Raw genomic sequence first — 24,374 nt, forward strand, 5'->3', positions numbered from 1 at the left:
TCCCCTGCTTTTACTCCCATTTTTGTAATTGTTTTAACTTGAGTTTTCTCACTGTCATTTTTTTGTCTAAAATTTTTTGTAACTTACTGCAAAAAGGAGCTGTTAAAATGACCTTTGGCATATGATGGATTGACTAGTTTAATCCTCTGCAAGGTTTGTGAAGGGATCCAGCTGTCTCAGATTACCATGCCTAAATGTGCATTTTCCAAGGTTGTCAGTGATTGTAGTGAATGTGAAACTGGCAGACAAAGTGACGTGTTTTCCACTGAATGAGGCATTGTTGAGCTTGCTTTGTGCTCTCAGCTATCGTGAACAACCATGAGATTGACAAAACAAGTTGGAACAGGTGCTAGCAGTCCCAGCTAAGCATTTTATTACTTTGATGGATTTCGGACTGATTTTAAAGTTTTTACAGCAGCACATGGCCAAATTCTGTATGCACACAAACACACACAATTTGGACTTCAAAAAAACCATTAAATCAACAAAGTCTTGATAGGAAGAATAAAGAAAGGAAGAGAAGACAAAGCAAGCATTTGACAAGCCATATTCAGATGTTTGAAGGACTGTCATTAGAGAAGAGGCGGGCTGCTGCTTTATGACTGATTGGCTGAACTTTCTGAAACTAAGAAACAAACAGAAAAAGCCCATAGTTTTCTATTCTATATAAAGAATACTTTTCTAATGGCTGGATCCCTATACCCTTCCTACTCAACAGTGGCATCGTCGCCTTTAGGGGTTAAAGTGCCCCATCCATGGGGGGCATTGAAGTAGTGACTGAATAACCACTTGTCTCAGATTTTTTTTTAAAGAAGAAATACTTTGTAGAAGAGACAAGTATAAGGTTAGACAGGCTGCCATCATTTATTTGGTCACTCAGCAAATTTTTGTTGAGTGCCTATTATGTGGCAGGTACTGTGCTGGTCCCTGGGGACATTGCCGTGAAGGAAACTGACAAAACCCCTGCTTTCACAGAGCCTATGTTTGAAAGAAAGATGCTTGACAATAGTAACTTGTGGGACAGAAATAAACAGCATTGTGTGATGGGGGTAGCTGAGTGATGTGGAGTTACTTCTGAGTCGAGATCTAACAGATAAGAAGGAGCCAGTCTTCTAGTGACATCTGTCAACTCTAAAATTCTGTGTGAGTGTGATATTTGGGGAAGCGTTGCTACTACCTTTAAGATATCCAGTGGTAAAAACCACTAGAATTCTATCAATACTCAAATCCAGTGACCTGGAATTGGCTTTAAAAATCCTCTCAATCCAAAAGTCCCATGCACCCCTATGTTCACTGCAGCATTATTTACAATAGCCAAGGTGTGGAAGCAACCTAAATGCCCATCAACTGATGATTGGATAAAGAAGATATGGTATATATACAATGGAATACTACTCAGCCATAAAAAAGGTAAAATCGTCCCATTCACAACAACATGGATGGTCCTTGAAAGTATTATGTTAAGAGAAATAAGCCGGATAGAGAAAGACGAACTCTGCATGACTCCACTCATAAGTAGAAGTTAAACATAGAGACAAAGAGAATTGATCGGTGGTTACCAGGGGAAAGGGGGGGTGGGGGGAGGGCACAAAGGGTGAAGTGGTGCACCTACAACATGACTAACAATAATGTACAACTGAAATTCCACAAGGTTGTAGACTATCATAATCTTAATAAAAAGTTTTTTAAAAATCTTCTGGAATATCCTATGGACAATATTACATACTTTGGTTCTGAACTGGATAGTAATAACTTTAACATCTTTATAATATTTATTTAGAAAAGTCTTTTACATACCTTGTCTTGTATTTAGAGACTAACATGCTTTTTAACCAGAAGAGAGACTTTATAACTTGTTACGTCAGATCCCTCCTCTTGCCCGTGAGGAAGCTTGGGTCCAGAGAAGGGAGGGAATGTTTCCACACTTACAGCACTGTGCAGAAGAGAACTGGAATCGAGGACTTCTGGTGTGAAGTCTAGTGCTCTTTCCTCTATTTCTAGCTGTTGACATCTTCTTGCTCAGTGTCATTCTAACAAGAAGGATGGCAGCATAACACTTTACGTGTACATAAGACTTAAAGCCTTTTGACATTCCTTATCTCATTCAAGCTTCTCCTCACTATGAGGGGAAATAACTGAAAAATCAGTAATGTAAGGCACCCAAGATTGTTCCAACGTATAAGCTTCAAAGCTCCCATTTTGCAAATAAGGAAACTGAGATCCAGAGAAATCAAAGGACTTTTCCCCAAAGGTTAAGTGACTGAACCAGGCAGCAGCAGTTAAGTGTCCTGACTCTGGATTAAAGTCTGCTTCTTCCATTATGCTGTAGAGAAGAAGTAGATCGAGTAGACTGAAAAAAGAAGAGGTAAATGATAAATGTAAATGGACAGGAAATTAGATAAAGGAAAAGACTGGTTTATTGTGACTCTGCTCTTTAGGCAAGACTGCTTTTCACAGGATTATTACCTACACTATTCCTATAGCTGGTTCAGTTTTACCATATTTCAAAGTGTACAATTGCCATTGTTTTTTAGAAACCAAGGCCTAGGTTATTTTTTTTAAAAAAACATATAAATTAACCTAATCTCCAATATGTCTGCTATAACAGGAAGTGGGTAGGTGAGAATTCCATCTAATCAGTAAACGTTTATATAGTGCTGCCCTGTTGGCGGAAAGGATACAGACTTGGCTCTCAGGAGCTCCTTGACCAGTAGGGACAAAGAGAAGTAAAAGTGCAATGGAAGCATAGAGGCCTGAGCAGATGAGAGGGGCGGCTGATATCAATGTCAAAGCATTTCACTTATCTGTGACTGCTTAACAAACTACCCGACACTAGTGGCTTAAAATGGCGACCATTTATTTACTCACAATTCTGTGGATCAGGAATCCTAGCAAGGCTCAACCATTCCATGTAGTATCCACAGTGGCCTCTAGTGAGGGTGCAGTCAGATGGTGTGTAAGAACGGAATATCCAAGATGGCTTTGCCTGCATGCATGGTGGGGGTGGCCACTCCATCCGTCCTTCCGTCTGTCTCTCTCGCTCGCTCGCTCTCTCTCATTCTTTCTCACAGGAGCAACAACACATACAGAGGCCAGAAGTGTGAGTGTGAGAATATTACTTGATTATGACTTCCTTGACCTTGAAATGTCTAGAAATAGAAGTGTAGATTAGGTTGAGCTTGATAGACTATACCCCAGTGCTGATGTTTTCTCAGGTACTCACAGCTGCATGACTCCAGTGAGCAGTTTGGAAATGGAGACGTCCCCAGTGCTAAGTCTCTAGGGATGGTGATCATGATTAAAGTCACCCACTGTCAGAGGACACAGGTCAGCATTACACAAACATTTTGAAAGGGTGTCATTTCTTAATTCTTACTATGAAGATTAAAATGGTTATCAAATTAAGCACATGAGATGATTTTGGAGACACTTAACTCTAATCTTTTCCCTTCTTGTGACCTTTTAGTCTTTAATAAGAAATAAGCCATCTAAATTAATCATAATGCTTAAATATGTGAGAGTGATTATTCTAAGCAGTGATGTGTAAGAGGGCCCTGTCAGTTAAGACTATCAACCCCGATACTGAAGAGTTTGTGTACTACGTTCATTAAAGTATTGTAGCGTAGAAACAACCAAGCCGTGTACCACCAGACTGACCAGGCTCTGGGAGACCTCACATCACCATCATGGGATCATCATAATCAACAAACGCTTATTATCTGCCTACTGCAAAATACTATTTCTCACGTCACAGAGAATATATAAACGTTTATGACTTAGAGTTTACCCTTAAACAAGTTAGAACTTGCCAGGCATTACAGACACACAACGATGCAGAACACTAGGAACTGTCACCAGGTGGGATGTGATAGATGGCCAGGGAATGATACGGACAGGGACTGATGTGAATTTGGTCCTAAAATTGTCCTCTGGAACTAACTCCTGACAGAAGAGGAGGAACAATTTGAACCAAGTCCAGAAAGGATAGGTAGCTTGGACTTCCATCTATTCCTCTCTTACACCATCTCAGATTCCAGATGGGAAAATTACCCTCAGGACTGCATTTTGAGTTGTGCAAAAATTTGAAGAACATTTATTTTTGTATTAGAAAGGTAAAGTGTTTGCTTTCATCCGTCATGACTGGACTTTCTCTTTAATTCAGTCTCTCACTAAATTTCCTCTCAATGTGCAGAACACCATCGAAGAGACCTTTGCAGCTGTTTTTAAATGACTTTTAGAGATTTGGTTATATACCCAGATATTTTAATTAGCTTTGCTCTGATTAGAGCTACTGATAGAAATCACCTTGGAACAATGAGTGTCTTCAAAGCTACAAAAGTGGGTCTGTTTAAATGGAAGAGTTTTTTTCCTTTTTTTTTTTAATCAGTTAGCTGCCTCATATTTACTATGGCCTAGTTGAAAAAATATATATAATTTAAACCATAGTATACAACCAAAAAATTATTCAGTCAGAGTTTTTAGTCTAATATAGATAGATTGATATATATACACACACACAAACACATATACATATATACACACATGTAAACCCACACACTCTTTTTTAAGAAAGTGATGCCGGTGAAATAGCCTAATGGGAGAGGAAGGAGAATTATGTGTTTCGAGACAGCAGGGTTAGAAAGACCAAGCAACATTTAAAGATTGAAAACAATAGCATTTAGCATGAAATCTATTTTTTATCATCCTTACCCAGCCATTAGAATGAAGAAAGACAGTGTCCAGCTGTAGCAGTAGTTTGCTAGCAGGAGAATTAGAAGTAAAGGTACTAGTGCCTGAGGGGCGGGTCATGAATTAATAATTGCTATGTGGCGGATGAGCCCCGTCAGAAGAGCTGAAAATGAGGAAGTTGCCTTGCAGAGCACTATCAATCACTCAGTGACCATAACTTCCAGTAATTAGTGTATTTTATGGGCCTTTGCTTCAGTGACTCGAAAGCACATATGCTCCAGTCAGAGCTAAACTTTGCCGGAGTAATATTCCAGGATGATTTATCCTCCTGCTGCACTGGGATATAACCCTATATTAGGTGAAGATTGTGAACTAAGCTGCAATAAAGTGTAAGTTTAGGTACAGTTTGCCCAGGTTGAGACCTCAATGTATCATGCTTTTCAGCATTTGTGGTTAGGCTAAAGCAAGCAATCATTTTTAACAGTGAAACAAATAAAGCAATTAAAGGAACAGCATTAGGATATTGTACTGGTGAATTACTGTTGGCCTCTCCTTATTTAAGTGTCCACTGTAATGAGCCCATTTCTAATTTTAAAAAAAACTCTATTAGAAACATTTATTTGTAATGCTGTCCTTTCTCCACTATTATTAGTAATCTGTGGGATATAATGCAAGACCTTCTGAATGATGGGGAAGTGCTTGATTTCTTTGTGCTACTGTGTTTGGGCTCCTTAAGTTAAAATAAATTTTCTTTTCATCAGTGGACTCTGGCGAGGATGAGGAATTCTTTTGTAAATAATGGCACCTGCTTAGAAGCACTCCTGATGGGAACCTCACATTTAGGCTCTTTCTACACAAAGAAAACGTTTTATTTGTGAGCTCTCAGAAGCACTTGGCGCTTTCTGTGCAGGTGTAATGCATTGTTTGCAATGGTTCGCCCATTGCACTAGAAGTCTCTGGGGCTTCTGCAGACAGGGTCCTTTGCCATCGCCAAAACATCTGTATAGTCCAGAGTTCCTAGTAATTTAACAAGCTTTGTCACCAACCTACAGTGTAACCTTGGGCAAATTAATTAAGCTTCTGGTGCCTCCATTGGGTCATAATTCTGTTTGTGTTAAAGAAATCCTTAGAGTTTATAGGAAAGTGTTATGTGAAAAGAAGTATAAATTGAATAAGGAAAAGATATGCTTGGTTTCACTGTGTTCTTTTTTGAATGAAATGTTTCTACACCACTTTTAATGATGGTGTCCTTGAATTTCCTCAAAAAGACACCAGTGATAAGCTAATGTCACCAAGCTTGGGTGGAAAGGTGTATACAGTTTGATGTTTTTGTTACATTTATTATCCCATCTTTAATTTGCAATGTATTATAATATCATGCAAGTTAAAACAATGATAGTAAAACAAACTAATTTTCTTTAATTAAAGTGAATTAGGCTTTGATTTTAATATATTTGATGTAGTGAGAACTGATAATGTGGAGGGTCCCAAAGGTTATTAGGGCATATTTCTGTTGGGCCTGATGGTGTTAGTAATAACCCTGTTCCTCGTAGTTCTAGACATGAACAAATATGTCACTTCATCAGTCTCTGTGACTCGCACTTCTGCCCCTCCGCAGGGGTTGCAGATTCCACAAGTTATCAGCTAATGGCGTTATACATTAAAAATTGAAGCGTTCCTCACTCCGAGGCCTTGCAAGGCTTTGTTCTTAAGCCCTAGACACTTTGGAGTGCAGCTGCAAACTATAGGCAGAAGATTAAATTAATTTGTAACCTTTTTTTTTGGTCCTGCATTACTAAATCCTCCACGTTTAATTGAAATCCTACTTCAAGACGCTTTCTGTTTCTGTGTTCTTTGTTGTCAGTTTAACCTCCGAAGCACTTTAACATTGGTAAATTGCTGTTATATCCTTTGGATTGTTTTTAAACCATTCAGTAAGAGGACAGTGAAATTGATACATGGGAAGAAAAGGAAAGTCGTAGGGTAGATTTTGAGGTATTTAATATTTATTATGGTTCTTCCAGCATAGTTTCAGATGATTTAAACTCTCTCTCTAGGACTGTGTAAATTGGTCTTGGGATGAAACCTCACCTAGGGAATTTTATGTAATCCAGTAGTTAAGTCTGATTTTTTAAAGTTTCCCTGTGTCTGAGTGTTCCAAAGTGGCTGCTGCATTTCTATAAAACAAAGGTTTAACTGCAGTGCAAAATCCTTGCATGGAAATTTAATTGTGTAAAATGTGCACAAGGTAATTAAGAACAAATTTTAGAACATTTCAGACTATAAAGTCCTCCTTCAGCTAGATCACTGCCTGTATTGAAAATGCTTATTTTCAATTTGCAGTTACGCCGAGAAACATAGAATATGTCAAAATTAAGACTAAAAAAAACCCAGTGCTCTTCAGTATAACAGTAAATTTAAAACTATTCCCACATTGTTGCTATTCTAAGTAGGAGACCTGATCACCAAAACATATCCTGCGTTTGTGTTCTGTACTTACCTTCTGGCTACAATGTATGTTATCTCTTTATCATTTATGACTTTGTGACAATAATAATCATTATCAACAGAAGCTATTTTTGTTTCTTTGTACATAGCTATCTTCTATCCTAACTGTTGTTAAAATATGAAGGTTTCTATCATGCAATTGTTCTATATTTGGTAATTGTTATGATTACACCCCCACACACGTATAATTGTTATTTAGATAGTAAAATCCAACGTATTCAAATGCTGCTAAATCAAGAGTATTTCATAGATTATGGTTGGACAAATCCAAGATGACACTAAGCAACAGTTCTAGTTTTATAGTAAAATATTAGTAGTTCACTGTTATTTAAATGTATTCCCAACTGTAAATGTTTTCAGAGCTTTTTTTTTTGCCTTTTACATAGTAAATCGCTCACAGTAAACAGAGTATTAGCAGTTTGCTGAATCTTAAGTATTTGGAATTAAAATCCACTTTTTAAATTTAACGTTAAATAGAATCCTCTCCCTTCCTCATTTCTACCTCCACCCCCTGAAAAATAAATAAAGCTTTTCCAAATATTTTACAGTGTGAGCCGCTCCCCTCCTGGGAATGAAAAGGACGTGAGAGTCCTTTGATGAACTGCTGGCGTTTATGTGGGTCCACATTTTTCAATATATTTTTTTAAAAACTGGACTTAAGCTGCCTATATTTAAATGCTTCTTTTGTAAAGATGATAAAGAGAGCAAAGATTTCTATTGGCTTAGCCCTAATCTGTTTGCTTTGTTGTGATTCTTTTTTTTTTCTTTAACTGTTAACCTATTTATAAATCTAAATCTACACACAAAGGTCGTTGGTTGGCTGAACTTAAACCATTTTAGTCAGTAAATTTAATTAAGAAAATACAGTGCAACTCATAAGCAAATGAGTTTTTTCCTAGTTTTAAACCAAACCACCCTCTTGAGTGCTGATTGCCTTGCCCGACCCCTGGTGATACAGAAACAGGCAAAATTAAAAAGGACATTAAAGCTTCATTAAATCTGAAACACATTTAGTACAGTGACATATCTGCAGGCCATTTCAGAGAAGATTACATACTCTCTTTTGTAAGTTTCCTAATTTATAATACCTTGACAATAAAAACTGGGGAAATGCAAGTAGATTAATAGACCAGTTGGGGTAAAAGATACAGAATGGCCCCAGGTCCAGCTGTCTCTGAAATATTCACTCATAGCATATGTGCTCCCTCTTCCCCATAAGGGTTCAGTGTTTATTTTGACTTTTGACAGCCTCATGAAGAACTTGTTCTTCATGCAGGCATATCTGCTACAAGCCCTTTTCCTTTTTAACCTTCTCCTAATTGAACTTGATAAAAGAGTTCTAGGCCCTGGCTATATATTTCCTTCTCTTTTGCCATCAGACAAAATAGTGTGGAACATAAACACTGCAGCTACATTAAACCTAGAAGGACAGGAACATACATGGAAGGCAGCTCCCTCTCCCGGGGCCTTAAAGTGACTGCTGTGGTGCCAGCCTAATAGTGCCACTGCCAGTTTTCACGGGCGCAGAATTGGAATCCTTGGCCGGCTGCTGGAGCAGCCCAGTGGTGACACTCTGTGTGAAAGAATATGATTATTTGACTGCTCTGGTCAAGGACAAGAAACCATTCTCTATCCTCTGACTGAAAAGAGGTCAGACATGCAAGATGTCTTAGAAGCAGTTCTCCCAGGACTATAGTTGACAGGCAGGCCTGAGATTCCACAGGATGTCAGGAAAGTACACACAAAGCAAAGCCAACCCCAGGAGTGGTGAGTTCACTAGTTCAAGCACTGCCACCTGCTCCCAGGCAGACTGGTACAGAGAGGCTCCAGTTGGCCAGCCTGTACTGAATTTCTCTCTGTTCTCCTGCATGGTGGTATCTTACAGAAGAAATGAATGATCAGCCATCCTTGTTACCTTGTACCAGTCATGACAGAGGGGGCCGAGTAGATGTGTGCATGTTCCCAAGTCAGCTGTAGCCTGTCCTCTCTATAGAACAGTGATGACTTGAGAATTTGAGGCTTTGTGGTGAAGTGGGAAGATTCATATTTTTCACCTTATCCCACTCTTTTTTAAAACCTTCCATTTATCATTGCTTAGTTCTTTAAACTGCAAGAACCAGTGGCCAGTGTTGGCACCCGCCAGCTAGTTTAGATCTTAAATATACTGTGGTAGACAAGTTTCTTCTGCTGGTAAGTCATGTGGACAGAATTCTTCCGTAGTCCTTAATGACATGTTGAACATGTACCCAATTGGATGGCAGAGCCCCTGTAGAGGCGCTTGAGATAGAATGTTCCAAATGCTTTTTAGTAGTTATTAAGCTGTTGGTTTTTATAGATGAGAGATCCTCCTCTTGGTAGTTGTCTAACTCCAAATGGAGGAATATGCAAAATTTGTAATCCACAGATGAGTGTGATGATAGGTGACAGCTTTTGATGAGCTGTCACTGCCTGTCAGTTCAGTAGAGAATGGTGCAAACGCCTAGTCCACCCATTAGTGCCACAATAGACCACAGTAGCTCCTCCTGAATTGGTGTGCACACTCATTGGCCAGAAACACACTGTATTTTCAAAATGTGAGGCAAATTGATGGCACATATTGGGTGGGAGTGGAGTAGGGGCAGTGGAGAGCTGAATCCCTCCCCTTCCAAATAAATAACTGTTTATAGACAACAAACATAATCACACAACACCTTAAAAGGGAGTTTGGTTAATATCCACACTCTCTTTCCTTCACCCTACGTTGTAATGTTTTACTATTTATATTTGAAGGGATTAATGATATCCACCAAATGAAATAACAATAGTATAACTTTATATCTTGAAAATCAATGACCTCTGAGTATTCAAGAAATGAGTGCAAGGTAATGAAACATACAAGGTTTTCCAAAACAGATATATATAAATATACATCCAAATGAGTGTTGCTTCTTTCAAAGTAGTCACCTTTCCTGGTCATGTGGTTTTTTTTCCTTTACATTGCTGTTGCTCAAACTGGTCTTACAACTTTGAAAATTAAACTCAGCACTTCATGTTTATCCTTAGTAAGGAACAAAACATTTATTCTTTGAAGGTGGCTTTGGGTTTTGGTCATACCTATAGGGCATTCAAACCTTAGTCAACAAATAATTTAGTGGAGCAAAAATCTGAGGAGTATAATTTTAAATCCAAGATACAATTCTAACAAAATGAAGTAGATGTTCTTCTCTTGCTTGAAATGATTCTGAATACAGTTCCAAAAGAGGAGTTCAGAAATGTTTGAGCAGTGTCAGTGTGTTTGAAATAAATGCACAACTTCTCAAAATCTAGAAAAGCAATGTAACAACACTGGAAAGAACAATGGATTAAGGTACAGATCTTGGGGTCAGTCGCTAGGCTTCTACTGATAAACTGTGTGGGAACTTCTTCAATGGGACTCTGAGGTTCTAATCTGTAAAATGGATTGATTCTTTCTTGGATCCATTCCAGCTTCAGAGTTCCCTGATGTAGTGATTCTGCTTTGAAAGTAGTTACAAATACGTGTAACGGATTTTAGCCCTGAGACTGGGCCACATTATGAAGTTGCAAAATTTTGCCGCTATTTACTTTAAATACGTTATGGTATGTTTGGTAAATTTGATCTCATTACTTTATATCAATCCTGTTCCTAGTTGAATCTTTTGTTTGTACAGTGAGAATCCAAAGGCCGAAATTAAGTAACTGGCCTAGAAACATAGCAGTTTACAAATCAAGCAAAATCAAAAGCTCTAAGGATTCACTTTCCAAATTTCAGACTTAAACTTATAGTTCTGACTTCTCAGTCTTAAAATTGCCATTTACCCACTAGTAGTGTCTCTTTTCTTCTAACTATAGATAGAAAATGGATGAAAAAAACTAACAGATAAATGGAAATAATGGCAAAATTTTCTGTTTCATATGGCCCATTCCTCACTTCCTATAACCCTCCCTGTATACTTGTAACTGAAAACTCTACAGAGCTGTGGGCTAGGAACAGTTAGGTGTTCCCATTTTACAAGAGAAAAGCCAACAGTCTCCTTCCATTGTTTTATATCTCTGTCTAGAAGAAACTGTAGCTCACATGTAAATGTGAATAATGCCCATAGAGCTGAGAATATTCCTAAGAGAAACCACATAAGGACAATATTTAGTTGTTAAAATTAGAGTATTTTATTGGAGATGCATCACTGTCCATTGAAAATGTCCATTCTGAATTCAACTCTTAATGTAATTACAGCAGTAATTTAGTTCATGCATTCAAGGTTGTGAGCTTTTTATATTTGCTGGACACAGTTCTGAAATTTAGTACTTGTCTGTCTTAAGGAGATCTGCCCTGCATGCAAATCTATAACTAGACAAATATTATTTCCTTTCCCAGCTTGCTCTTGGGAGGTTTCCATATCCTCAGGTAAGATTGTTCATTACTGCCGTTTGCCACTGTGACATTCATTCCTATGTATGAAGGTGCAGGGAGCAATTGTGAACATTTGAGCCACATACAAATAAATCTGTCCTGTTAAATTGAAAAGTGATATCTTAAAGGAGTCATTTAGAAGTCTCTATTGATTTTTTATTTTTTTAAACTCCAGATTTTTTTCGTCTTTGTTAAAGGTTGAAAGCCATCATCGTGCTCTTCCTTTGTGTGACATTGGTGATGTTTTCCTTATCCTCACTCAGCACCATGTGCTCAGATTGAGGTTGAGGGAGAGGCACAGCCTTTTCTTGATACACTATTCGAGTGTTTGGATTTAATTAAAGTTATTTGAATTAAAGGATTGAGATGAATGGTAAAAATATCTAAATAGGTCATTATTTTTGCTAAGCAAGTAGACGGACCCCAAATTTTATGCAGGTGTGATTTTGAACATATTCCTTTCTAAAATTTTGCCTCTTCCTATCCACATTTCTAAGAAAACAAACCATTGTATTACTATTGCTGATGATAATCTTTATAATTTCTTTAATGTTTTTATTATAGAAGGATGCTAACACTTAAAATATAAAGCTATTTTGTGATTTGAAAATGATTCCCCAGTGCGTGTGGGGAAATAAGTGAAATGTCTAGAGGGATGAAAAATGAATGGTTTGACTGTTTTCCTCTGGTTGATGCTCACTGTTTTTCTGGCATCTTGGTCTGTACAGGCCAAAGTGCCTGGAGGCATGTCTGATTTAAAGGTGGTGTTGGTCTCTGCTCTTTAAGCATCTATTAACTTGCTATTATTATGCAAATAAGTGTTGTATTACACATACTAATTTATGCATGGTTAGATTATGCAGATGCATCACAAACATGGTTATTGAATAATAGGATGGGGCTCGTTCTCTCCACCATCTTTATAAGCGATTTTAAGCAAATTCTCCTGGTACCCATGTGAGCATTTAAAGACCCTTCACATACTGAAATGTCTCTTTTGTATCCTTTTTCTTTTACAGTTAGAGTCATCAGATAAATGGAAGAGAAATTCTCCAAGTTGTTAGGTTCAAGAATGTTAATCTCATTTTTCAAATTTTTAGGCTTCTTTGTTTAAACATTATCTTTTCCTTAAAGAGAAAATTCTAAAATGTAATCACTTGGCATGCATTCTAGCATTTAGTGAGATTTTAGTATATACAGCCTTGTTGCTTAGCTCTAGGTAGCCCATCAAATTAAAATCACATTTTCAGGATTTATAGCTCATTAGAATATTTATCTTGGTAAGCCTATTACTCTGTCAGTAATTTTTAAACAATTCACTATTTGGCCAATTTATGCAATCCCCTAAAATTTTGTAATTGAAGAGAAGAGACCCTGAATAATGTATCTCTCGAACAAGTCTTGGTAGAAAACTTGTAAGCCATCTAATAAAAATGCCAAAGATTGAGAATGTAGCTATATTCTTGAGATTCCTAATATTTAGAGTAATTAATCAGTGAGATTTGATAAGTGATAAGTCTAAGAAATGGATTGCCATTGCATTTGACAAGTGAAGCGTTTGAAGGCTCTGGTCAGTTTGGGAAGAGACTGAATACCTTTGCAATATTGTTTTCTTGAGTGTCTAAGTATACATTTACTTGATCAGTCAGCTGGAGGTGGGAAAATCTAATGTGCTGAGCTCCCTAGTTAGCAATAATCTTTATGCCAGAGTCGGGGGAAAACTGTATTCCTTAAGTCATGATAGAATATTGTCATCAGATTGGGACATTTATTTCAAATAAAAGAAGCAGCTTTGATACCATCAGGCCTGTTTCCCAGATCTTTCAACAGAAGTTTGTGTGCTTTGTTGCTAGAATCAATAATGACTTTTGGTGGAGTTGGCGTTTATTTTACAGGCTTTGTTCTATAGACTGAAGATTAGGAAAGAATACTTGATAAATTCTTTTCCTGACCCTCCCTTTTGCCCTCAAATAAAGCACAAAAGAAGAATGTTTATTTTTATAGTATCACAGAAATTGGATTATGAGATAATACCTTCTCTTTGGCCCATATTATCTTATTTGAACCCCCAACCACTCTGTGCGATGGCCTCCCTTCATAAATTGGGCAAACAGAATGGCTGATTGGCTCGTTGTTGAACTGCAGATGGTTTGGTGCCATTGAATCCCAAATGGAGTAGGCAGGAGTGAATCACAGACTCTCAGGATTGGAAGGGATCTCAGACATCGTTGAATCAAACCTGTCTACAATATCAGAAAGCAAACATCTACACTCTACTTGAACACCTCCAGTGGTAGGAAACTCACTACTTTGCAAAGCAGCCATAGAGTCAAAACAGTGTTCTATTTACCGAACTGAGGACTGCCTCATCCCAATTGTCATCCGGGGGTCTGGTCCTTGAACACATGAGCCTTTCGTATATCCTTAAGATTACATAGATTTGAATCCCTTCTGTACTCAAGACTGGGGACAGTGCCAGGGCATTGCTGCTCTGAACTCTAAGTCAAATCAGGGCACCAGATCTGGGTACGCTTCACTGATGGCAAGTTGAGAAGGGTGGAGTGTTGGAAAGAGCTCTGGACCAGGAGCCAGAAGATAGGAATTAGAACTCAGCTCTACCACAAACTCTCTGGTCACCACAGGCCTTAATTCTTCTTTGTTAACTCTTTGAGGCTTCAGTTTCCTTGTCTCTAAAATGAGGTTCTTAATACCTATCTTTCCCATTGGAGAAGAGGAAGTATACAGATCAAATAAGATTGTGGATATGAAACCACTCAGGAAAGTACCAAGGGCCACCCTACTGATCCTGATGTTGGGCTGTAACACAAAATAAAATTTCTAATCGCCAACTGAAGGTTGCAAAAGGATGTGCTCAGCAATCTGCCAGCTGCAACTGGAGCAGAGTGTAAAATGAGCAGAGGGGAAAGTGAGGAGGAGAGGCTAGCTTCAAGACTTGTTCTTCCCCAAGCCCGGCATCAGTGCTGCTGACAGCGTCGTTAGCAGCACCTCTTCTTGCCAGTGACATACTGTGTTATCAGGTGGGGACGCAGATGAAGGAGGGGTATTGGGAAGATATCAGGGAGAGTCAGTGGCCTGGGTCCAACATAAAAGTTAAAGGACTAGTTTTTTTGAAATAATCATTCTATATGAATGTCATTGTTTTGTGGGTTGGTTTTTTATTTATTTTAAAATGCTATTTTCGTTTCCTTTAGACCTTAAGTTTGCATAGCCTCATTGGCATACGGTTTAGGACTCGATAGAAAAAATTGTTAAGAGCCACTAAAAATGCACAGTCTATTACTGCAGCTAATAATAGGAAGAGCAATGATGTCTTGGATTCGTCTAGCACCTTTCTGACATCGAGCTCCAGAGTGCTTTCTGTTGTCTGACTCAGGCTGTACGTCCCACCTGCAGGGACTATTATTCCCAGCCTCCAGGTGAGCAGACTGAGTCTCAGAGAGGCGAGGCATCTTGCCTCAGGGATGAAGGGGTACAGTTAGGTCTTGGACTGGCTCTGTGTACTCTGAATTTGGTTAGCCATTCATACCACTGCTCTTCTTTACCCTCAGCCCCACCAAGCCCTTCTCCTGGTTTGCCTTCTCTGCCCTAGGGAGGCCTCTTGTGTAGATGAGAAATGCTGAACACTGGGGGGTTGTGCCATTGCAGATGATGACAAGACCCCTCCCTAGAGCCCTTTTGCTCTTCTTAACATGTCTTTAGCAGAGTGACAGGGGGATCTGGAGAGCCCCAGAGCTCTCACTGACCCCAGTGACATTAAATTCTGGGTGCCTGTGAAGCATATTATATTCTACAATATGATAATGAAAAAATTATGTTTTTAAACATCTTGCAAACAATATCTCAATTTCTTGAACAATTTAGCTTTAATAATAATCTGGAAAGATGTGCAGGTCTGGACAAGGACTGGAGCTGTGTGTAGTTAATCATGTAGATACAAATTCAGTTGACTTAAAAAACATGATGGTGGGCAATGGTTTGTTTAATGACACCATAATTTAGGAGAAATGAAAAAGATTGCCTGCTAAAAATTGTCATCCTTCATTCAAACTTTACAATAGTGCCCTGCATTAGGATGTTAGTAAAACCATTAAGGAGACTTCTCAGGGGATGTGCCAACTCTAGCATTTGGAAATTTGGTAAGCAACATGCCACAGGAAAGTGAAGATATTACAGATACAAATGTATTTAAAGTACTTTTCCATATATAAAAATGTTGTTCTTCTTTTGGCTACAATTCCTGATCTTGGTTAATAAATTACATCAAAATGACCTGAAGTTAGAAAAAGGAAAAAAATCTGAGCAAATAGTGCCCCTGGTATTGTAAAGCTTTGAATGTTTTCACACCCCATTAATTTATTACTTCTCTTTCTTCATCTTTAAATTTCATTTTTTTTTTCAAAATTCCGACTCCCCGCTGCTGCAGTGATTTTCATCTTGTTGTTAATTTTCCCTGCTCCATATGGAGCTCCAGACATTTCACCTGGAGGCTGTACTAGATTTTGCTGTAGTGATCGTACTTCCGGAGGCCAAAACTGTCATTTAGGGTTCCTGGTGCATCTGTCTGCGCCAGGCTTTTCACTGGCATGGGAGAGTGTGAATAACAAATTGGATGCACCTGAGATTCAGATGATTAGTGTGTTTTGTGAATCTCCACGACTTGTAAGCAGATAGCTCTGGGGGTGGGGGGTGGGGAGGAGGGCTAAACAGCGACTGTGGGTGAATCTGTACTCACACCTTACATTTGGGGCTTTGCAAGGGAAGTGCAAACATCCTAGGCAGTCTGTGAGTGCAGAGAGTAACAAATATTTCATCCTGCCTTGTCATTGATTAGAAAAGAGCCTTTAATTTCATTTCACCCCATGTTGTGATTAATTTGCATTCTTTGTCAGAAGTTAATGGAGTTTTTTATGGTTCACTCTGAAATCCTTGAAGACATCAGACTTGATCTGATGTTTATACAACCGCCAGCGGAATTTTTTCGTTTGATTGATGGCAAGCTTGATGTTATTCCAAACGGCTTTTTAAGCTGTTTTTAAGAATTATTTGAATAAAATGCAAGCAAGATATTGTTGTAACGATCAAGATTATCTGTTAAAAATCTGTTTCAAATAAAGAAGATGATAAGTAGTAAAAAGGATCAAAAACATAAGAGATGTATAGTGTATATGCAATGTTATTTGTTAAAAATACATAAGAGTGGCATTCAAAGAAATTATTGCAAATCAAGAGATCACTTTTATTGAAAAAGAATATACCATCATCTGGCCAAATAGAATAATTAAGGCTAAGGTACAAGGAAAGTCTGGATCTTTGGGATTAAAAACCTTTACTACCAATTGGCTAATTCTCATTTATTCTGCCAGCTTTTGCCACCAATGTACAAAATAGAGATCTACTGTTCTTAACTCGAGGAGACAGGGTCTGTCAGGCCTGTTAGCTGAACAAAATGATGACATATTACTTGTCTCAATAAAGAGGCATTCTTAAATCCCAATACGAGTTAAACATAAGTGGATAATAGAGGATTTTAAGTGAAAGACGTGCATTCTTAATAGTATAACAACTGGCCTTTTTCACAAGATGGTACAGAAATGAAAATATCCTCTTGTTAAAAGCAAAATACCGGAGTTCTTTGTGGGTAAGAGGAATGTGTGTTCACCCCCATACACTATCCATCAGAGTAGGAGGGAAGCTGTAGGTGCCATTTGCTCCGAACCTCCTGCTACTAACCAGGGAAATATGTTTTGACAATGCTTTTTGATTACTAATACCATTTGTTTGATTTGGGGGCTTTGCCTTGCTTCAGCAGATTCTTGCTTAGCTGCAATTGCTGCTGGTGAGACTTACTCATAGGTCAAAAAGCTACTTATCTGAGCACTTTCATTTAAAACAGAGTAATTTATTTGCTGTATCTGAAAACTTGCTAAATAATTGGGTGGTTTTAATTGAAGTTACTCTTTTCTGATTCTTGTATTAACATGATCTAAGGTCCTTTTTATTATATGCAATCCATATTATTGACCAAATTTGCCCTGTTTTCGTTTAAATGTAAGCAGCTTGTCAAAGAGAAAATGTTTTGTTTGACTTGGCTTGGAAACCTGCTTTTTTAATGTGGGTTTTTTTTCAATTGACAGACTGTCTTTTAAACATTCATTTATTTTGTAGTAATAAATTGTGCTCTGGATAGAGTATTTGTCTCATAATAGAGTAGAAAGCATACGTTCTTAAAACTGTTTTAAAATATTAAACACTTCAAAAGCTAATGTCAGAGTACTAGTTTTTTGCTTTTTGTGGTTTTTTTTTTCAGTGAGGAATATTGGCCCTAAACTAGCATCCGTTGCCAATTTTCCTCTTTTTGCTTGAGGGACTCGCCCTGAGCTAACATCTGTGGCAATCTTCCTCTATTTTGTATGTGGGACGCCAACACAGCATGGCTTGATGAGCAGTGTGTAGATTCACGCCTGGGATCCAAACCTGCAAACCCTCGGCCACCAAAACAAAGCATGTGAACTTAACCACTATGCCACCAGGCCGGCCCAAATGTACCTAATTTTATTCCTGTTTTAAAAGCCATTGACTATATTATTACTAATCCTAATTTTGATAATTTAATATTGTTTTATATTCAATGTTAAATCTAGACCATAGATATCTTTATCTTATTGATGTGTTAATATACTGATCATGCCTAGACCAACCTAGAATTGCAAAATAATACCTAAAAAGTTGGCCTTCTTTGAAAAGAGATATTTGGAATCTATCCTTTGTTGCATGAACTTTTTGAAGTTCAGACCATCAAAGATTTTAGTCAATTATAAGTATCTAGTTTTTGTGTGAGGTCTCTAATCAGAGGAAAAAAACAGTAGTGGAAAATTACCCTGAACTTCAAGTACTCACCTTTAATTGGCAAAATTCCAAAAGAGTGATACGCATGCAGTTTTTTCCCTAAACAAATTTCTAGCCTACATGTTTAAATTCGTTGTTTATTTTCATCCTCACTATTTAGGTTATAGACATTTTAAAATATGCTGATATTTCAAGCCATAAAATCAGATTTTATGTTCCATAAAATGCAGAGGTGAAATCTAAGTGATATGAAGATGTTCATTTATACACATTTGCTTCTTCCCAGGAATTTTTTAATTGCCCATGTCAAATTCTTCTCCCAATGTCTATCTCATACTTATCAAGAAGACTCATAATTTTATTTGCTTAGCCTATGCCAAAGACAGGAGGTGGGTTTCTAGTATGTCCTTAAAATAGAGCAGAAATGGAAGCAAAATTATCCCCGAAGTGTGGCTAGCTTAGAATTGTGACATTTTCCATTAAAGATAAATTACTTGTTGATACCGCAATTGAGATATATGTAGTTAGTCAGCAGGTTAGTGATTCCTGTCTTTTTTTAAAGCACTAACCCCATGTTGGTTTGATTTTATAGCACCTTCCAAACTAGTGTTTGACATACATCTCTATTCAACTCATATTTGTCTTGGAGCACCCGCTCTATCCTGGCAGTCTGCTGAGCACTAGGAGTACAGTGATGAGACAGATGTGGTCCCTGCTCTCAAAGAGTCTAGTCCAGTGAAGAGGAAAACATAAAACAAATGAGTGGAAGTTGATATAAAAGGAACCCAACAGGAGGTGGTGTGCTCTGGCCTCAAGAGAAAGAGGTCAGCTCACTTTAGGAAGTCATGAAGGTTTCACAGTCATGAAGTCATGATGCTTGAGCTGAGGCTCTGAGGCTAGAAGGACGGGCAAGAACTTTGCAGGCATTCTAGTCAAAAGGAGAGTGATCTGGTAAAAGATACGGGTCTAAAGCAGCATGGTGTAATTGGTGTCCTGCCAGTACTTTAACCTGATAGTGTACTACTACTGTTGTTACTTTCATTTCCCTAACAGTTTAGGAATTTCCCTAGGTAACTTTTAAAGCAAGACTTGGAGGGAAGTAAGAAAGAGGAGGGAAGAATGGTAGAGGAGAGGTGGTGTGTCAGGATGGAGATGGCAGGTGTCGCAGAGACCAGATAGTAAAATTGGGTTTGAATCCCTTTGAGATGACTGAGAGCCAGTCTGAGGTTGGAAATCAGTGCATTTTAAGATCTCTGCCCCTAAGGTCAGTTGGCTCTTGCCTCTGAGGGGTTCCCTGCCACCATCTATGAATTTGAATTGGCACATTATAGGACATTTTCTAGACTGCTGGGGGAGGAGAGTGGGAATTGTCATGGTCAAATGAGCTAATGCCTAAGAGAGCACTCTGAAAAATATAAGGTGGTGAACAAGAGCAAGGTAATATTAGTATTATTTATATTTCCAGAAAGTACTTTAGGGATTTACCTTTGTAGCTCTGGAAATATATGACCATGTCTCACACCAGAAAGGACTAAAATGAATTACTTTTCTGATCCCATAAGAGCCTTTCTTTACAGTCTTTCTTTTTTGAGTTATAATTTATCATTCACAATCACAATCATAATATATAGAATTATATACAGAATCTAGTCATTTTTAGTTCAGTAACTGGGGACCATGATTCTATTATAATTTTTAAATAATCAGCTTAGCCTAGAAATAGAATTGAAGTTTGAAGTAATGAACTTGGTGCCCACTCTGGCTTTTAAGTGATGACTTTGCCATCTTCTCTCCCTCTTAGACTCTATGGTCTGGAAGGCCTTCCGTTTTTCTCCCTCAGGTTTTATTGGTGCTGCCTGCTACTTCACAGCTTCATAGAATTTCAGGATGTGAAGAGTACTTACAATGATCTGATCCAACTGCTTTATTTTCTAGAGGAGGAAATGGGGGTTCCTAGCCATTTAGTGACTCATTCGTGATTACCAGCTATTTGGCAACAGGATCAGACTGTATCCCACTCTAGAGGGACGATGCGGGGAGAAAGTGAGATAAGGCACTCAGAGGCTTTGAGCCCAAGTGACCGTCCTTATTATATACACCCACCCACTCAAGTACTGCCTCCAACTGGTGTGTCTGCAGAGATGGAAATTACTGTCCCAGGATGCTCCAGGCCTGCCAAATAATTGCTAGTGGATATGGATCCCTGGGGGGAAAGTGGCCCTCAACAGTGGTAGTAGCAGCAGCAACGGACAAAGACAGCAACTTTTATTGTACCCCACTGATTTACTTTTCACCATTCAGTATAGAAAACAGGTAGATTTGGAGCTAGGAGGTCATTCGCATCCAAGTTAAAAGGGGGGCAGACCTGCCTGAGCTTTGTTTGAGCACAGATTACTTTTTAGATGTTTAACAGTTCTGGATTAATGAATGGGAGGTTGGGAATTCTTCCTCAACTAAAATGTTAATGATACTAAGAACTCAACCTTCTTTAGTACCAATAAAACAGACAAGCTAAGTTCATTGAAAAATCAATGAGTTGCCTAAAAGGAGCAAAGAGCTGATTCAATTTAGCACTGGAGATTGCCCAGGACACACCAGGTAGAAGAGGGTCCCAGGGACCTCTAGGAGCTAGGAAAGGAGGCAGTTGTCTGTTTATGCACAGAGCCAAGGTGTCACTTCCAAAGGATTGTGGGAAACTGAGGCAACCAGTTAGAACCAAGTGTGGACTCTGTTATGCTGTACACTGTCAGGGTCTACAGTTGGTGACCACCAAGGGGAGAAGGAGAGAAAAGCTGGGGAACAGAATGGTCTTATGAGGAAAGAAGCTCAGAGGAGGAAAGAAAGACCAAAGAGCTTGTCTTGTTTTCTGTTCAGAAACAGGTTGCAGAGAGCACCATTCTGGGTGTGAGGAGACCTTGACTCTAGCCTTAGTTCTAGTTATAAAAATACAGTAAACAAAAGAAAGTTCCCAGCCAGAGGCCTCCCTCCAGCCCCTTTGGATAGCCCTGTGCCTCCTTGGTAACCAGACAGCTAGAAATGCTCAGTGACTCAGGGCAGAGGGGACTGGGAGGCAGCAAATGACACACCCAACAAGTGACAGGTTAAGTCATTGTCAGTGTATGGTTTCTGCCCAAACACACACATAACTAACCTGAGTTCTGGTCCTGGCTTTCCTTGTTAGTTGTTTGACCTTATTTCTTTTTGAACCTCAGTTTCCTCATCTGGAAGATGATAGAGGTGTCCTGGGTCAGTGATTTGCAGAATTATGGGAAGACAGGACATAGAGTAAGTGGGAATCTACTCCCCAACACATACACACATGCATGCACACACAAACACAATAGCAGTTCTACTTTTATCTGCTAATTTTTTAAACATGTCTAAGCAATATCTTGTATGGACTAGGAATTATTTGGTAAACAGAGTCTGAAAAAAATGCTGGACTATGCATTCTGTGGTCTCCTTTCATCTTGTGGGAGCAGTTTCCTCCTCTTTTCCACATCTTGAGCTATTCTTCTCATCATCATCTCCCTGAGTTCTCTCTTGGAGTTTATTGAAACCTGATTTTACCTATGTCACAATATGAGAGGTGCAAAATAAAATTCTGAAATGAAAGTCAAACTTTGTTCAGTTGATTCTAGATCCATGACTTCTTTTCTTTAAATCTATTTTGAATTTCATTTACAGTCAAGCCTGTAAGACACATGTTAATTAACATGGTTGTATGGGACTATGTTTCAAGATTCTTTCCTTCCTGATCCCATATGAATCATGTATTGGCTGCAATTGCAGCTTATCGCAGAATCTCAGCAGGCCAAACAGTGTTGTCAAATAGACGTGTTTAAAAAAAAGAATGCAGCAATGTATAGAGTCTTAGCTCACAAAGAACACCTCCCTTGCAATGCCTAAAAACATCACTTGTTGGGAGGAAGCTGTCTTAAAAATCTACACCACCCTTCATCCAGCAAATTGTGTTTTATCCAAATATGGAGTGACGTTTAGAGGAGAATGCAAGCCCTGTACTTTAAGTCTTAGCTCTGCCAGTACATTTCAGGGACCTTAGATAAGTTACTTCATTTTTGTGGACCAGCAATTTTATCTTATCCAACTGCTGGGTCCTAGAGTCTAGTACAGTGCCTGGCATAGAGCACGTACTTGATAAACATGTATGAATCAATAAATTAATGATTTAGTCCAACTTTACTTTTTTACATGCTGGCATAGTAGATTTTAGAATCAGAAGGAACTGATTCCATCTAAGGATCAATTCATCTTGCCGCTTTAAATGAATAATTTTGTCCCCTTTTTTTCTTACATGTTTGTACTCCCACTCAACACCACCAGCATTAATATCAGAAGGATAAAAGGTTCCAAGGAGATGTGATAGTTGTCTTCAGATAATTGAGGGTTCTCATGTAAGAAAAGACACAGATTTGTGCCATCAGGAGGGTAGAACTGGAAGGAGAGGTAGAATGGACAGTCAGAAGACGTAAGCTCCCCATCACGAGATGCGTTCAGATGAAAGCCTGGTCGGCAGGGGTGTAATGAAGGAGGGATTCAAGGATCAGATGAGGTGGAGAGCTAGGTCAGATTTTAAAGCCTTTAAGATCCTTTCAGTCCCCAGAAGTCTACGATTGTGCCTCTCCTCAGTCAAAAAATAAAAGGATGCAGTTTCTCTCTGTTGCAGAGGAGAGCAATAGGTAGAAACTTCATCAGACTTGTCTAGATTCTATAATTCGTTTAATCATTTACTTATTTTGATTCTCAAATGCTCCGTTGGTATGAAACACGTAAGAAATAGAAGAGTACAGGAAAGAAGTAATTCTTTTTCAGTCCAAGATTATGTCCTTCTCTCTTTTTCTCAGTTGAGCCAACTCTGTGATATGGCTATAAAAAAATGTGAAGGCACTTGTTGCCTCCATGAGTTTCTTCTAAATAGTGTATAGTGTCCAAAACAAGAAGATGTAAACCAGTCCATCCAGGTATTTGTTCAGGTGTGGGCCTCATGCTTTATGAGGAAGGTACACATGTGGCACCACTTTCAGAGAAAGGTGACTGTGGTGGTGGAGAAAGTGAAATCCTGCCTGGGTCCTTCCAGGCACCTTTCTCGTTCAGGTAGCAGAAAACCCAACTCAAAGTTGCCTCAACCACAAGGAGAGTTTGTTAAATGGCAGGACCGAAAAGCCAAGTATTACTAGTTTTAGGTAGAACTTGATCCAACAAGTTACTTTTGGCTCTAAGTAATCTTCTCCCTTCACAAACCAAGAATGGCTGTTGGAGTTCCTGGGGCGACCTGCTTTAAGCAGATCTCTTTTCCCCACAGGCAACCAGAGGCCCTAGGCTTCATTTTGATTGGACAGTTTAACTCCCTGTGCCCAGGGGATTTAGATGATGCTGACTAGTTAAGCCTGAACCATCTGCCCCACCCGTAAAGCTGGGGGTAAAGTCATCTTCCCAGGAAGCACACAGGCTGCTTGGGGGCAGGGGATGTTGTTAGAGCATCATCATTAATAGAAGGCGAGGATAGAGGGCAACCACACATAGCAGTGGTCACAGGAGGAGAAGTGTTCATTCAGGACAAAAGACATCATGGGGACATGATAGCTGTCTGCAGATTGTAAAAAGCTGCCGTTAGACCTGATCGCCCGCAGCTCCAGACCACGGGCACATCTTATAGGAAGACACGTTTGGACTCAAAATAAGAAAGAACTTTCTAACAATTTAAGCTACCCAAGATAGAATAATTGGAATCCATCATTGAAAGTCTTGTAGCCAAGGCAGGATGCCTGCCTGTCAGGAATATGATAAAGAGGATTTCTTTATAGGGCAAGGAGTTGGACTTGGTGACATCTAACATCGTTCTGGATTCTGTGTCGTGGGGAGGACTTAAGCTAATAGAGAT

General features: G+C 38.8%; 1 protein-coding gene across 6 annotated transcripts in view; it reads left to right on the plus strand.

The window, feature by feature from the left end:
* MAP2K5 (mitogen-activated protein kinase kinase 5) overlaps positions 1-24,374 on the plus strand; it is a 244,156-nt gene that overhangs the window by 152,391 nt on the left and 67,391 nt on the right. For 4 of the 6 annotated variants that reach the window (XR_006887499.1, XR_006887498.1, XM_046653610.1 and 1 more), the window contains exon 17: positions 11,570-11,599. The exons of the other annotated variants lie outside the window; for them this stretch is intronic. Coding sequence is in view for 2 of the 4 variants with exons in the window: in XM_046653610.1 (XP_046509566.1) it covers positions 11,570-11,599 (30 nt within the window). In the remaining 2 variants the exon portion in view is untranslated. The remainder of the gene's footprint in view (positions 1-11,569; positions 11,600-24,374) is intronic. 6 annotated transcript variants of the gene reach the window in all.

Source organism: Equus quagga, chromosome 2 (genome assembly GCF_021613505.1).
Source record: "Equus quagga isolate Etosha38 chromosome 2, UCLA_HA_Equagga_1.0, whole genome shotgun sequence".
NCBI lineage: Eukaryota > Metazoa > Chordata > Mammalia > Perissodactyla > Equidae > Equus > Equus quagga.